The sequence below is a fragment of the Etheostoma cragini genome, chromosome 5 (genome assembly GCF_013103735.1).
Source record: "Etheostoma cragini isolate CJK2018 chromosome 5, CSU_Ecrag_1.0, whole genome shotgun sequence".
Classification (NCBI taxonomy): Eukaryota; Metazoa; Chordata; class Actinopteri; order Perciformes; family Percidae; genus Etheostoma; species Etheostoma cragini.
The window spans coordinates 19,991,259-20,007,598 of record NC_048411.1 but is presented as its reverse complement, the minus strand read 5'-3'; the positions used below and the strand labels follow the sequence as shown (position 1 = coordinate 20,007,598).

At 36.9% G+C, this 16,340-nt stretch overlaps 1 protein-coding gene across 1 annotated transcript; it reads right to left on the bottom strand.

Moving 5' to 3' along the window:
- Positions 1–8,371: 8,371 nt before the first annotated feature.
- Positions 8,372–15,860, bottom strand: LOC117945287 (corticotropin-releasing factor-binding protein-like). Its single transcript, XM_034872691.1, has 7 exons — positions 15,646–15,860; positions 15,403–15,490; positions 14,643–14,800; positions 13,409–13,622; positions 12,174–12,328; positions 9,740–9,860; positions 8,372–9,035 (listed from the first exon to the last, which is right to left on the bottom strand). The coding sequence occupies exons 1-7, from the start codon at positions 15,724–15,726 to the stop codon at positions 8,881–8,883; spliced, it is 972 nt and encodes a 323-aa protein (XP_034728582.1). The 5' UTR covers positions 15,727–15,860; the 3' UTR covers positions 8,372–8,880.
- Between the last annotated feature and the right edge of the window lie 480 nt (positions 15,861–16,340).

Sequence of the window (16,340 nt, the reverse complement as noted above, 5' to 3'; positions counted from 1 at the left end):
CCAAAAAGAATGAATACAATTTATTTTTCTCCTACACCCCGCTATTCAATTAATTCATATTTTGATCCAGTGGAGCACTAAAACACTACTAATATATTATACTTTAGTAATACTAAACTACTATACTTTAGTATAGTAAATACTTTAGTTCTAAGTACTAGGGATAGTGCTAAATACTTAAGTATACTAAATCTTAATTACTAAATTAATTTTTTTCCGATAATGTTTCTGCATTTCTTCTAAGGTTTTGAATTCAGTCCTTTTACTTGTAATGAAGTATTTTTACATTCTTGTTTTGGTAAATTGGCATAAGTAGAAGATTTAAATACTTCTTCCACAACACGGGTTTGCTCATCAAATCCAACTAACTAAACATGTATGACTGTACATGTTTAACTCAAAAGCATGAAAGTGTGACAATGTTATATTAAAACTTCTCAGCTATCATAACACTATAATTCCTGTAAACAAATGCAAAACAAGATAACAAAACAGAGATACAACAAAGTCAAACAGAAAAGACAACTCAAGTGCACACAACATACACTGAATACTGACAAAGTAGCTTCTTATTCTTCTATGAAAAAGAAATAAACATCAAGGAATAAAAAAGTACCCCAAGGATGTACTGTATTACACCTAAGTAGCTGGTGGTTAACCTGGCAGTAGGACCTCACCTGCCTCCTGTACAAGGCCTTTAATCCAGGGGGTAAATTACCATTAGACATTATTAACAGACACCAGACAGGCCAAACAGAGGTGGCTGGTTGACACCACACATCCAGTTTCATCTTATTTACATGCTTGGGCAAGAAGAAGAAGTGTGGATTATACTAAATAAAGGTATCCTGCCATGAGAAATTAGTGTTAATTAATGCTTAATTATTTGGGTGAAAGGGCCTTTTAAATCCTGCTCAGAGAGTCTTTCTGAGTTGCTCTTCCTTTTCTGGCAGCAGATTAATGACCTAAATCTATTAATGCTATTAGAGATCTACACTAAAGAGCTCAGAAACTCTTTGCGTATGAGTGTGTGTTGGATGATGACATTTTTCTGATGAGATTTTATCAGCAGGGATAGTGAACACAAACACAAAACCAATGGCGTTTTCCAACCTATCATCAGCATGTATGCAGTACTTCAAGGAAGACTGCAATTGTTTTTAATGTTCTGCCAAGGTCATTTTGGCTGTTCAATCCAGGCATGGCGCCAGGATTCCAGTTTTGGATGGGCGAGACCAATTGTAGGTTGGCCTTAAATTAAAAACCTTATTAAGTCACTGTTTAACCTAATACAAATGACTGACTAATATACTGTTATTTTATCTCTGCTTAGATAATAGAGACTTCAGTAGCTTGATGCTCTTTAAATATGTTGTTGCATTGTAAAAAGTTTTAGTGCAAAGGACGGACCTATCCGCGATTGCTCTGGTTCTGACCAAAGAAGAACGCTTTGGAATCTCCATTAGACACCATACCTGGCTGTGCTATAGTGCTATTCTCTATAGACCTAAGGCCTATAGACTGTAAAAGTGGTCAGACATCTAATTTTTGCCCAAAACATAGTTTAGTTCTGCTCATATAACATGAGGCAAAATATTTCACAATATTTATTATATATATTTCACAATCCTGTTTAATTGTTTTAGGTTTTCAACAATAAAGATCAACAGCACTGCCCAACAATTTGAATCAATACTTGGGCACAGAACTTGTTCATCAACAACGTGACCTGTCATGTAAAACAAGACTCAAGTTATTTCCTCCCGAGACAAACTGTTACTTTAGTGTGATGATTCATGTTATAAACATGTTTAACAAAAGGAAATAAATCACATTAAAAAGCCCTTAAAAAAAACATGTACAGCAACAGTAACAAACTGATATAAAAATAGAAATGCGCCTATAGCTCTGTAGAGAATTATGAATCCCTTATTTTAATCCATATCTCACAAAGAAGCGTTAACCGTGGTTAACACTCAATTACTAGATATGATCAACATGTCTCCATTAACAGGTTATGTACGGCAGTCATTTAAAGTAGCTGTGACAAAACCTCTCCTGAAAAAACCTTCCGTTGACCTTGAGGTCTTAGCAAACTATAGAGCCATGGCGTTCCACAAGGCTTAGTGCTTGGACCAATTCTATTCTCCTTATATATGCTTCCTCTAGGCAATACTATTAGGAAACAGTCAATTAACTTTTATTGTTATGAAGATGACACCCAATTATATCTATCTATCAAGCCAGACAAAACCAGACAGTTAGCTGAACTTCAAGCATGCATAAATGATATAAAATCACGGATGACATACAATTTTCTGATGAAAATCTCAGACAAAAATGAAGATATTGTGCTTGGCCCTAAACACCTCCAAATTTCATCATCTAAAGCTATAGCTATGCTAGATGGTATTGCCCAGGCCTCCAGTACTACTGTCAGAAATCTACAAGTTATTTTGATCAGGATATATCTTTTGACACCCTTCTAAAACTAACAGCCGTTTTTCATTTTTGCAGCATTGCCAAAATTAGGAACATCCTGTCTTAAAACGATCTTGAAAAACTACTCCATGCATTTGTTTCTTTCGGGCTGGACTACTTTAATTCTTTTTTATCAGGATACCCAAATGAGTACGTAGAGACTCTCCTGCTGATCCAGAATGCGGCAGCGCTTGTTCTGACAAGAACTAAGATACAAGATCATATTTCTCCTGTGTTAGTTTCTCTGCATTGGCTTCCTGTAAAATCCAGGATTGAATTTAAAATTCTTCTCCTGACCTACAAAGTTTTAAATGGTCAAGCACCATCTTATCTTGAAGCGCTATTATTGCCTCATTGTCCCACTAGAGCACTGCACTCCCAGAATTCAGTTACTTGTGGTTCCTATAGAGTCTTTAAAAGTAGAATGGGACACCTTCACCACATTTAAGAATAATCTGAAAACCCTCCTTTTTTGATAAAGCAGTACAGCCCGACCAGGCTCCTCTCTTTACCCTGTCTCTCTTAGTTATCCAGTAATAGTTTCAAATTGCCGGGGAACTTCCGTTGACACACTGAGCTCCTCTGTCCTTTATCTTTCCATTTGTGCGCATCCATGTCCCAGAAATGCTTTTCACTAACCAAGCTCTGGGGAGTCATTCCCCGGAGTCCTTATGTTCTTTTCCCCCCAGCATGTTTCCTTGGATCAGGGAGGTTCTAAAATCATGTATGCAGCTCTTGTCATGGTCCTGCAACACATCCAGCAATGCCCCTGTCACATCCTACATTCAATTATTGATTAGTTACATTTTGGTAGCTCACGGTGTGGGAGTCTTAGCTTCACCACAGACAGTGGAATTGTTTTGGGTGAATGCCTAACACACATTCAGGACAACTATGCAGTTTTAACTTAAGTTGAGCATTCATAGACACAACATTTCTTTAAAATTAAATAATAATAAATTCATTGTTGATAAATTGGACTGTATAAAGAGTATTCAACATGCGTCATAATGTGTGTAGTTAATAAAACCAGGCAGTAGAGGGCAGTATAGGAGAAATTAAAAAGTGGTGCCCAAACTCTTAAATGGTGAGATCATCAGTGAGTAAAATGAATTATGTATCTTGTAACAACCAATTCCATTACTATTTATGTGTGTGCATCAGTTCTCACATTTATATACTTTAATATCAATTCAGAGATTCTAGATCTGAACTAATTGCACATCTTCTGTTTAGCTATCATAACTTGCTTTACATCAATGGCTTATTTTCGGCAATTTGTTACATGAAATATGTTATTAAAGAAAACGTTAAAAAATTATTTTAAAATACTATTCTGAAGAATCTTCCTCTTGAAAATCTCCCATTGTTGATATGGTATTAAAAACCAGTGTCCTTTTTCTTTTAAGTTGCCTATAGGTGCTGGAGTTAAGTACTTAAAACTTTTGGAATCTATTGTTTTGGTAAAGCTGTGTTATATTTTTCTCATATGTAAATAAGGTAAGTGTAATGTAATCAAAATCTTGAGTACAAAATGACAGCTATCACCAATGCATTAATAAAATGCTACATCAAAAGTAGACCTTTAAAAAAAAAAAGTACAACCCAGAAGCAGCCAGGGGAGACAGTCTGATTTACTGGTATAATTGTATGACAATAACATAATGAATGGGCCCTTTTGTAAGTCATACCTGGGAAATCACCAGCTGACATTGTGTGCACTTCGGAAAAAGCAGATCAAGACCACATCCAGCTGATTATTAGCTTTAAACTTTTTGCAAGTGTTTTTTGCAAACTGCAAACAATCAACGTAGAGTCTTTTGTTAAGTAGGTAACATGTTTTGAAAAAAAGTGAAATAAAACATGGGATTACGCAATTATTGTGCAATTATTCCAGTTTCAGAAAATGTTTCCTGCATGGCTGTGTATTCACAGTTTTCGGGGCACTAGTAAGTGATCATTTGGTGTTTGTGGTTTATATTGCTTCATGTCATCAATGACAGGAAGTGAAAGATGTATGCCAACATGTTTAACATTAACTCCCACATACCTCTAATTATTCTATAATGCTAATAAGAATTCAATCACTGGCAAAACACAGTAGTCTTTCTTTTTCATGCGTCACATCATTGCAAAAAATTCTATTGCACATTAAGATTTCCACACTCCATTACTGTAAATTTAGCTTTATGACTCATGTTTTTAATTTACTGAGCAGTGTTAAACTGATGAATGTTTATCATGGATATATCACAGCTGATAATACCCCAAATGACTCTGGACAGATGCAGAACAGAATAACAACATTTTCTAAGCTTGTTAAATAACAGTAAATCACATACAAGCAGTGTGTGAACAATGTATGTAATTTGTAGTAATATATGTTGGCTGGTTCCTCCAGCATCCTACCTAGATGACATTTTAGGTTGATTCCCAAAGACTCCCAAAATGACACATACAACCATTGCATGCTGGCGGTTTAAACACATGACCGTAAACATGTGACCATTTCAAAGTGCCCATGTTATGAAAGAAAAACACTTTACATAGGGGTGTGTATACTCATGCCACCTGTATTTTTAGGAAGAAGATGTATTTATTCACAATACATCATTAATTCACAAAGAAAATTGGTTTCTTTAAAGGTTGTATTATCCTCATTTTTTGATTAAGGCATTAAGATCAATTTCCAAAATATGATTTTTTTATTCCTCTTTTTAGTCAACTTAAGTAAGGGTTCCTATAAAGATGAGCAACACTGTACTTAAAGTATTTTTACACTGTGGTAATTGTACTAAAGAATATGCCTGAATATGTCTTCCTCTTCAGAGGCAGAGCAAGTTATGTAGAGAAGCTATTCAGAATATATGACTATTCAGAACCAAATTTGTGATTATTATGCAAATGTTGTGGAGCAAGTCAGTTCAGATACTGGATCCTCTGTGCAGTATATGGTATTATTTGATGACCTTATGGAGGAGTAAGTCAGTTCTAATGTTCTCAAAACAACAATAAAATAGCAAAAACAACAACAATAAATATAATTTTATCTTTCTGTTACTTCCATGTTGTTAATAATGCAAGCATGTCTTTTTCTGTACTGGGTCACATCTTATCCTTATGGATAGAGGACCCTTTTTGACCCAACAAGTGACAAACAAATTTCCCATCCACTATCAATGGCCGCTATAAATACATTGCATAATTAAAACTGCTGTGTCTAGTGATAGAAAACAGATAATCAGACTGTATCTCTTTTGATGGCATCCAAAGTGTGTTTCATTCTCTAATGAAGAGTGAAAACAGCAACACATCGAGCAAAAAAAGACATCCGCTGGTTAATTGAATTATCTTGGTTGAGCAGGTTTGAGATTAATTCCACGTAAGGAGAAGATCAAAAGCCAGCCAGTTAGAAGGAAGTCAAGGGGAATAAGAGCACTGAAGCTTGTGGGATAATCCCATTAAGAGCTGCACATTCATTCAGACTCCACAGCTGTACAGTATGCAAGAGATTAGGCTGTGATGGAGAGGGTCACAATCAAACCTGTATTCTTACAGTTTTAGAACATTGTGGTGTATTATTCTGTGCTCTCAGTATTAAGTCTTTTTAATTATGATTTTGGCCAATGACCAACCACTATGACAGCTATTTTAGAGTTTTTCCCTGGAACAGATTGGATTACAAAAATGAAGAAAATTGCATGCATCATTGCTTAATACTAATTGCCAAGGACATTTTTTTAATACATTGGAATACACATACACATTTACATTGTAGGATATATATACACACTTGCAGGGTTGGATTTACTCTAGATACTGCATTGAAGTCGTTTGTGTACTTGTACTTTTTTGAGTATTTAAAAAAAGAAGGTAGTGTTACTTTTACCAAAGTACATCATACTTTGCTACATTTCAAGTGGTATCCATTACAGAATTAAAAGAAAAGGCACATAAGGAGACATGTGGTGGATGGATTGAACCACTTCATGTTTTGCGTCACATGCGTAAGTTGAATACCTTAACATATGTATTGATTTAAACCCAAATCAAACTCTTTTTCTAAACTTAACAACACACATTTGTTGCCTTCTTCTGGCAAATATTTTCATACATTTTTAACCCTGCCTGTACCCCCAAAGAGGGAATATTACTCATGTGCAGTGATAAATAAAAAATAAAGGTTAACACTAGATGAGTATTCTTGTGTTTATTGATATGTGTTTTGTCTTTTTAAAAACCAAACCTCTTTAGGGTTGGTGGTATGTAACACTTGTATTAATATATTTGGTACCCCTAAAATCTCCTGGCCCCTCCATTTGAAATGGTCTAGAACTGCCACTGATGCAGAAAGACAATCACACCCGGGCCAAGTATAGGTTTAAGTAAACAGTACAAATGCACAAATTAAGGAGAACGTCCCCATGGGTAAACTTATCAATATTGTACCTCAGCAAAGTTAACATAAGGTGTCAAGTTGCTGATATTTTTCCACTAGTGTGTGTACGTGTACACCCCTCCCATTTTAAAGATGTAATGCAGTAACGTTTACTCAAAATACATTTTAACTGACCTACTTTCAGTGGTGAAAGAAGTAATCAGATCCTTTACCTAAGTAAAATTACTGATACCACACTGTAGAAAATACTCTGTCACTGTTAGCGTTCTGTATGTTTCTGTTTCCTGTTTTATTTTGACAGTCTGTTTTTCTGTCTTGTCTTGTGTTGTATTACTTCCGCCTTTGGGATTGTCTGATGTCTTTCATCTGTTTCCTGGCCTTGTGTCACCTGTTCCTTGTTTTACTTTCTTACCTTCTGTATTTAGTCTCTGTGTTTTCGTTGTCTATTGTCAGTTAATTGTATTGTTTCCCTAATCGGTGTCGATGTCAGTGTTGGTGTATGTGTCGACAAGTTGGTATCCTGTTCATTTGCATTCTGGAGGGATTTTGCCTGCTGCGTTTAGGACTCCAATTGTTAGGAATGGACTATATTAAATCATCAAGTTCAACAGTACCTGTCGGTCTCTGCATTTTGGTCAGCATTCTCTGAACCTTATGACAGTCACAAGAAACGTATGGAGGGATCAGGAAATTGTACATAAAAGTCTTCAATGCAGAGTGCAGTATTTCCCTCTAAAACGTAGTAAAGTAAATAATAAGAGTACAAGTGCCTCAAATTTGTGTATTTGAGAGAATGTCATTAGTTACATTCCACCAGTGCCTGATCTTTAAGTTAAAAAGCATTTTTACTCGATTAAAATAACATTACTTTTATTGAGTACAATATTCAAGTACTCTTTTCACAAATTCACACATTATCAATCCAGGGTATAGCCGTGATAACTTTTCATGACTACACTGCAAGCATTTGATCAAGATTAGACTATATTTGCCTGGAGTCTTGCTTTAAGGTGTTTGTTTATATGAATATTATGTGAAAGCAGCTTACTTTAACATCTACCACAGAAACACTATTCATTGGCAGGGTCCAAATCGCAGTATGGCATTAGTAATTTTACCACATAATATTTATCCAAACCACACACCATTGAAGGCAGCAAAAGCCTGTAATTTTAACAAAGTCTACCGCCATGCTAGCAGTTCTGTGAGGCTGTACTTATATATATTTATTTTAAGATTCAATTTTGAGCATTTCTGTCTTAATGGATAGGACAGCTATGAAGCGGTTGGGGGGAGACATGAAGGAGGCATAAACCTCATGTGTGCCTACTCTACCAACTGCGCTCATGTTCAGCAGATATGTTTGCAATTTTAATCATCTTAGTTTTGCATGCTAACATTTACTAATTAGCACTAAACATAAAGTACAGTTGCGACTAATGGGAATGGTTTTTAGTTTTGCAGGTATTGCACATCACATACCGTATTTAATGCTGGACTATATATAACATTCGCCCATTTTCAGATCTGTGGTTGGTAAAATGGATGGATCCTGTAGAAGCATAATGGTTAACAAACACCAAAAGAGCATTCCATTCTATAATTAAATGGAAAGTAGGCCCATAAAAACAGATGATTCAAAAAAGCAGAACATTAAAAATGTGCATTAACATGCAAGTCATGTTTATTTTTAAATTGTCAAGGCAATACATACTGAAGAGACAGCAGAGACGTAAAACTTCCCAACGCATACTGAAACTGAGAACAGAGGGAAGGTTTGAAAAATGCTCTTGCCAAGAAATATAAAGTATCAGAAACAAACAACTAAATCCACCGTGAATTTGAGATGACTAAAATAATTCTTCAAATAATATATTCTATGATCAAAGCGAGCATAATCGGGACACTAAATTAAATATTTGGCAAAAACAACAATACATAATGACAGCATTAGTCAAACAAGTATTTACAGCAAGATGGAGGACTTTGACTGTGTGATCTCATTCCACAGAGCATAGGTTATCAAGAGCGTTCTCTCGGGTCTTGGGGAGCTCGCGTTGTTCAAGTAATCGATACTGGAAGGAAACACGATTGATATAGTTCCCACTGGACACCAGCCTCACCACCGAGTTATCGCAACCGATCTTCATCTGGGCTGAAGAGCCAGAGAGAAAAACAGATACTTTACACTGGAACACATACAGAGCATTCTTGTTCACTTGCCAGCCCTTCTTAGCCTGTGTATTAAAAAAGGGTTTGTTAAGTGTGTTAAGTTATAGTAAAATATGGTTTAATTAATATGTGCAGATTCTTGAAATTCAAAGTAGAATTTGCTTATTCCAATATCACAATGATCATACATGGCTATTTATAAACATTTGTGGTATTTTTTAAAGAAAATATAGTAATTGGTGTTTATTTTTCTAATGTTAAATTAAGATAAATTAAGTTGTAAAATATGATTTTCATTGCAAACATTTCACCAGGAGGGATGGCCATTTTATTTTAAGAACTAATCTGCTGCATCATATCAGAATTTTAATTATTTGAAGCATATTCCGAGCTGTCCTCATCATAAGACCAGCGCTGTTGTAACACTGTGGTAAACTGTGTGTTGTGTGTGGCATGATATGAAGCTAGAATTTAGTTTAGATGTATTTGTTGATACATGCGGTGAAATGTGCCAAACGGTTTAAAATTAAAATCAATCCATTTTCAGTGGAAATCAGTGCCTGAAAAGTGTGAGCCTAGGCATACTGTAGCTTAGTAAAGTCAATGTCCAGAAATAAATCAGACTTCTGATGGAAAGACGCAGTTTCAGGAACATCACAGATACACTCTGGAAGGGCTCAGACTCACCAAGCCCACTGAGGGAGAAACAAAGGTCAGCTATGGGGAACATCATAGAGGTGTCCACCCCATTCCCCCCTAGCAGCTCCACATAGTCACCTGACCCCGAACAGCCAGTCCACACCTGCCTCTGTAAAAAAAAAACATGTTCTGGTGCTGAAGTGCAGCTAAAGCAAACAGTTAACATATTTAGTGTCATTTTTTTATTTTTACTACTGGTGGTGGAAGGGAGCAATGTGTTGACGAGCAAGGCCTGGTTTTGTTTGTATCTTGTGTTTACTACCACATGCTAGTAAGTAGTTCTAAGTAATAAGGAAGACAATGCATTCATCGCATTTGTCCTCAACGTGTTAGTGAGAAATACTGAATTGTAAATCCACAGGGTACCTTTGAATTCTAGCTTGGCCTGCACAATGTCGGTTCATGGGAAGTAGCTTATTGATTAGAGCAACAATTAGAAACACTGCTGTAATAGAGTTCTATCTAATTATCACATAGGCAAAATGGTTGCTGTTTAGAATAAGGATATACAGCTAAAGGGTACCTCAAGTTGGTCCATATTTTCTATCCGTGCTCTTCATGCATGCAGCTGTTTGCCTGTAAAACTGTTCATGTAAATCATCTTTGAAATTGTAACACTTGTAAAAAACTCCGGATTTAAATCGAAATGTCAGGTTGTTGTGTTTGGCTCAGCAAATACAGTACTTGCGGTTTATATCAACAGTTGGGCAGCCAGTGTAAGCCCAGTTGCCATTATCTTCAGGAGTTGTTTTGTTTTTTATTAAACATGATTTACACCATGTACTGTATGTCATTCTATGAGACTTTACTTCATGTGTCATTCATAACTAAAAGTTTTGTAACGGGTTTTAAACCAGTAAGTGAATATTTAAAGCTTAACCATGAGCTGCAATGATGCACCGTAAAGCCGAGGTGAGCTGCAGATTCAACACGGCACAAGCAACCCCTTTCTCATTGTCACATTGTTTACACTTGGATACAACATTTTTATATTAATGTATTCAAGTGTAAAAGTGTGTTTATTACATTATACATTAGAAACTGCCAAATATCTTTATCGGACATTCAACATAAAGGGTTGAAAATTTACAAACTAACGAGATGCTTGGTTTTGCTCATGACAGCAGCTGATTGACGTCCCAACGTAGCCATTGTGTGCTCACCCCGGTGTTTTCACTTTGCCTATTTAGACCTTTTTTCCATGAAGTCTAATTAGACTTTGTTGCACCTGTTAGAGTACAACAGCAGCTGACAACAGAAATCTTTCAAACACCAGTGTGGATCTGCATACTGTTTGCCAACCAGAACATTCACTTTGGATGACTCCGCAAAACCCTGGCCATTTTTCAATGACAATATTTGTAGAAGTTCACTGCAAATGTTTTTCATTTACAATATATATGCATGGCAAAGGTCTAAATAGGGCAAATAAAATCAATAGGTTAAAGGGATAAGCTAACATTTTGGAAAATATATATTTTGATTTCTTGCCAGGACTTAAGTATGAAAATTGATACATTCTCATGTGGTAACATAAAAAATATAGCTAAAGACAGATCCAGGGTAGCTGTTTCACCTCTTTTCCAGTCTTTGTGCTAAACTACGCTGTCTCCTGGCTATAGCTTTTACGTTACATTACATGTCATTTTGGCTGACACTTTTATCCAAAGTGACTTACAATTGCTACATATGTCAGAAAGTAACACGCCCCTGGAGCAACTAGGGGTTAAGTATCTTGCTTAGGGACACATGGGCAATGTATCATTGATGTATCGCAGTGTGGTCTCCCTGGGTCTCCCACAGCAAAGGCATGTGTTATATCCACTGCGCCATCATCGCCCCAGCTTCATATTTAACAGACAGACAGGAGCAAAATAAGCATATTTCCAAAATATGGAACTGTTCCTTAAAGATTAGGGAAATAAACACCCATATATAATATAACTAACCTAATAAGGTTTCCTGACTGCATAATGCTCACCTCACACAAAGTGAATTAGTTAAAGGTTTTTGTTAAATGTAGCTACTTTTGTATATCATATTAGAAAATAAGAACTTCTGAACAATGTTTATTTTACTTCAGTCAACTCACAAAAACCATCAATCTTTTCTCTGTTGTGAATTTCATGACTATAGGTAGGTAGCTAAATATGTTGGAAAATTACATCCTGCAACCAGGCTACTTAAACAAGTATTTCCCTTCTGATTAGGGTTAGGCAAATGGAATAAGATTTGAACAGAATCTGATAGATCTTAAAGGTGATCTTTACTTGACTATCATGTCAAGCAGTAGCAACATGAAAATTCCTATAATTAGAATGGCTAGTACCTTATCACCATATTTCAATCATTTAAGGAAGAAGTTTAGTAATCTGAGCGTACTATAACAGAAAAAGTGTGTGTGTCTGTGTGTCTCTGTCACCTGTGGGCTGAGCTCATTGCTTATTGCCTGCCCCAGGCTGAGATCTGTCAGCCGGATCTCCACAGGGTAGATGATGGAGAAGCTGCAGTTCCTGCGCTGGTGTGGCATCACCATGGTGAAGCTGCCCTCTGGACTCTGAGACATAATGTTACAGGCTTTACACGCACACACACACACAAAGACAAAGGAGGAGAGGTTTCAAATTAACAGTTCTCCGTCACCAGAGAAACTCATTACTGACACCTCATGTCACAATTTAGACGTGATCAAGGTTGACTCGCAGGGAGGGGACACAATTAGGACTGAGTGTGAAAATCCAATTCCAGTTGTGATGACAAAGATACGAAAATAATGAAATTTGAATTGATAACAATATAGTAGATAAGACAGGTACCAACAGGAGTCGGAACAGTTTACTCTTGCAGCCATGTAGAGACATTTGTTTTGGTAAATGAGAGATGCCAATCAAATCTAATGATAAAAAGTTGGAATTTTATTTTTTCTGCAAGATTTGAAGATGAGATAAATGACTTTTAACTGTTAGCTATGTGTGTTATTTTCCCACTTGTCACAATCAGGTGAGAATATTAACATGTTTTTTAGTGGGTAAGAAGTGTCCATGCATATTGAGGGACATTACGTGTTCTCTGTTATTTGCGTAATATAAATTACATCACTGCATGTACAGAGATGTGATTGCTGTTTTGTAGCCGGTATTACCCAATTGAAGCCCCCTTGTGACAAAGAAGAAGCAAGATTGTGGACAGCTGACGCTAATAGTCAATTATGAATGAAACCTCCCACATTGGCTTGCGATTTACGTTGTTTCCCTATAAATCATCTATTCAAACTCCCTTCTTTGTGTCAGTGCTCTTCCTTTGTCTTCTTTGTCTTACAGCCAGACTGTGATTGTTATGCTGCTTGACACAGTGTTAACATTGTTTGACAAGCATCTGGAAAACAGGTGCATGCCTCTCATTCAATCTCTTCCTGTCGCTCTTGGCCTTGATTTATTCTCGGCCAGGCACAAATATCCAGCAGGAACGCACATGCATGCACACAAGTCAACAGTCTAGCCATCAATTTAACTCACACGTTTAAAAATAAATAACAAATCTGATTTAGATGCGAGGCCGTGGCGCTTTTTACGTTGATGATTTAGTTTTTTTGTGTGGATGTTTTCTATTCATTTTGCTTTTTTAGACTTTTTTCCAAGGACGTGCAGCAGGACTCACGGAAGGGGTTGTGTAGCTTTTTGACAGTAAGAGTGAAGCCACTGTCAGGGCTGTGAATGCGGAAGAAGATCATGGCGACGTTCTGAGAGGAGCGGCTGGAGGCTCCTGGTGCCGTAGAGGAGGAGCAGTAGTCTGTGTAGCGCTGGTTCAGAGGGAGCTGGTGGTCCTGCCTGCTGGGGAACTTCTCTCCCTTCAGAACCCAGCCGTCAAACATCTGTAAGAGGAAAATAATAGTTTCTTTATTTCATTAGTTCATGATTACACTCACAGTATTTTCACTTAGCAATATATTCTTTATATTATGTGAGGTAAAGCATCAGTAAAGGTGTTGGAAGCCAAAAATAAACCATTTAGATTATCTATTCCAGTGCCACTCCACTGTCCCTTTGTATACACAGTATGGAGTGATCTTTGAACATAAACATTATCTTAAAAGTTAGACTAGAAACTTGTTACAGATTTGAAGCAAAATGCTTGCTAAGGAAGGAAATAAAGGCATTTTTTCATTTTTGTGTAGGAGGTAGGGCAGACACAAAAGTACTATTAGTTAACATAGAGTAGGATGGGAACGTGATGGGGATCAAACAGTTAGAGAATGTGTTCAGCTACATTTCCTACATAGGATGAATATGTTGTGACATGAAATATAAAACGTTTTTACTTTATTTAATGAATAAGTTGGTCAATATGCTAGTGTCCCAAAAAATCCTCCTGTTTTCTATCAAATTTATTTTGGAATACCGAAAAAAGTGTTAGGTAATTAAGATCAACCACAATCCAACATCAATTATTTGAATTAAATTCAATCTCTTTTACACAGATAATGTGTTTTGAAAATAAAAATGTGTGTTGTTTGGATGTTGAGCGTCTTTCTCCTGCCAAAATGGACTGATCCATGCAAGTCAGATAAGAACACAACACAGCCTGTAACCCCAGTTGGTGTCATGCCTTTCACCCCTTTGGCCCACATTAAGCGAAACTGCTATGTAACTGGCAGGCTTGGCCGCACAACTAAAGCCTTCCCCTCCCACACTTGCTTTGAGAAATGTGACCAATGCATAGAGGATCCAGTGGGGTGTTTGGCCCTTAAATGTTGCCTTAACCCTGTTTGGCACCATTTTAATCGAACGGAAGAAGATACAATCTAGAATGGAGTTCACATTTCAAAGGCCTGAACTTCCTCTCACCAACGGTGGGGGATGTGTGGATGTTATTTCTGGTGAGTGGAGCCAACCTTGATGAAGTCTCCAGCGCTGCAGTCGATATTGACGTCAGACAGCTCCAGGCTGATGACCTCACTGGGCTCAGCGATGATGAAAGCAGCACAAGCTAGCTGTGGTCGAGACGCCACAAAGGTGAAGGAACCATCCGTGGCCAGCATGTCCAAGCATCCTACAAACCACACACACACACACACACACACACACACACACACACAAACACACACACACGCACACACACACTTTTAATGATAGAGATGGGAAAATACTTTCTTTCTGCTTTTGAGCACAAGGATTAAGTGTGATCTGCAAACATTGGTCATGAACTCAGTTTGATGGTAATCAGCTTTATGATCATGGTGTTGACTGTGGAGGTGTTATTTTCTGATTATTCTATAGAGCTGATATGGCTTTGGGGAGTTTGTACAAAAGTTAGTAGGTGTCTAACAATTCTGCTAAAAGTGGGCTTACATAAAATATTGACACTGGTCATTTCTAATATTTAGCTGTGTGCACTTACTACATCCAAATATAAAATGTCCTATACTGCAGGTGCAGTATTATACACAATAAAGATGTAGGGATGGCTTGTGATTAATTGACGGATTGGTTGTTAGATTATAAAAATGTGTCCTGTACTGAACTGCAGTGAACATTTTGTTTTAAATTCCTCAACGTACTTCTAAATTTTGTAAAGGGTTAACTTGTTGTTTACCAAGTCGGTAAGCATAATCATCTATACTGAATAAAACCATTGTTTACTGCAGCACTTACTGAGAGGTCGGCGAAAAATAAAATCTTCTGATTCTCTTTTCTGGTCCAAATTGAGCAGAGAATAAAATCCATCTGCAGCTTCGTTATCCTGAATAGAAACACAATAGAAATATACGTTACGTTTGAGGTGCAACAGGTTATGGCAGAAACTTTAGAAGACATATATAAAATTTAATTAGTTTAACCTGCCTAACTTGGAGCTGAAGCAATGTGGAACTATTGCTCAACATTTAAAAGTCTTACCTCAATATGGCGACTTAGCCCCGTCCTTGAAGAGAGGGAGATCAGAAAGAGGAACAGCTGTGCGCGAAGTACCACCGACATATTGAAGTGCGTCTCTCGGTGAAGTGTTTCCTGAAGCAGAGGGGGGAAATAACGGCGCTGTGCTAGAGGGGGCAGCTTTTATAGCAGCTCACAGGGACAGGCAGGCCTACATCACTGATCAACACTGAGCTGTGCAAACTTGGTCATTTTATTCATGTGTGAAATCTCTCCTTCATAACGGTATTAGAACACTTATATATGTTTGGCTGTGTAGAATCTAATAATAACTGCGTGTAATTTGGTTAAAAGTCAGAATGTAAACCTGCCATAATATCGCTAAGTTGGTAATTACATTGTGTGGTGGTCATTGCATTATGGTCGACCGTTATTCATAAAAAAATGAAGCTAACACAACAAATAATAAAATATAAATCTAACAAACAAAACACCACAAGTGTGCAAGCTATGTTACATCTGATAACTCATGTTTTAATGTTTAAAGAGCCTTTGGACATTTGGCCAGATGAAAATGAACCTTATTGGCTCATTTACACATTAGGCCATATGTAGGGGAATGAAGGCCTGATAAATAAGCACAATGTAATTAAATGTTATGATGAATTACCTTTTTTAGTTATATTAAACAAGTACACATGCAAACATGGACTTACACC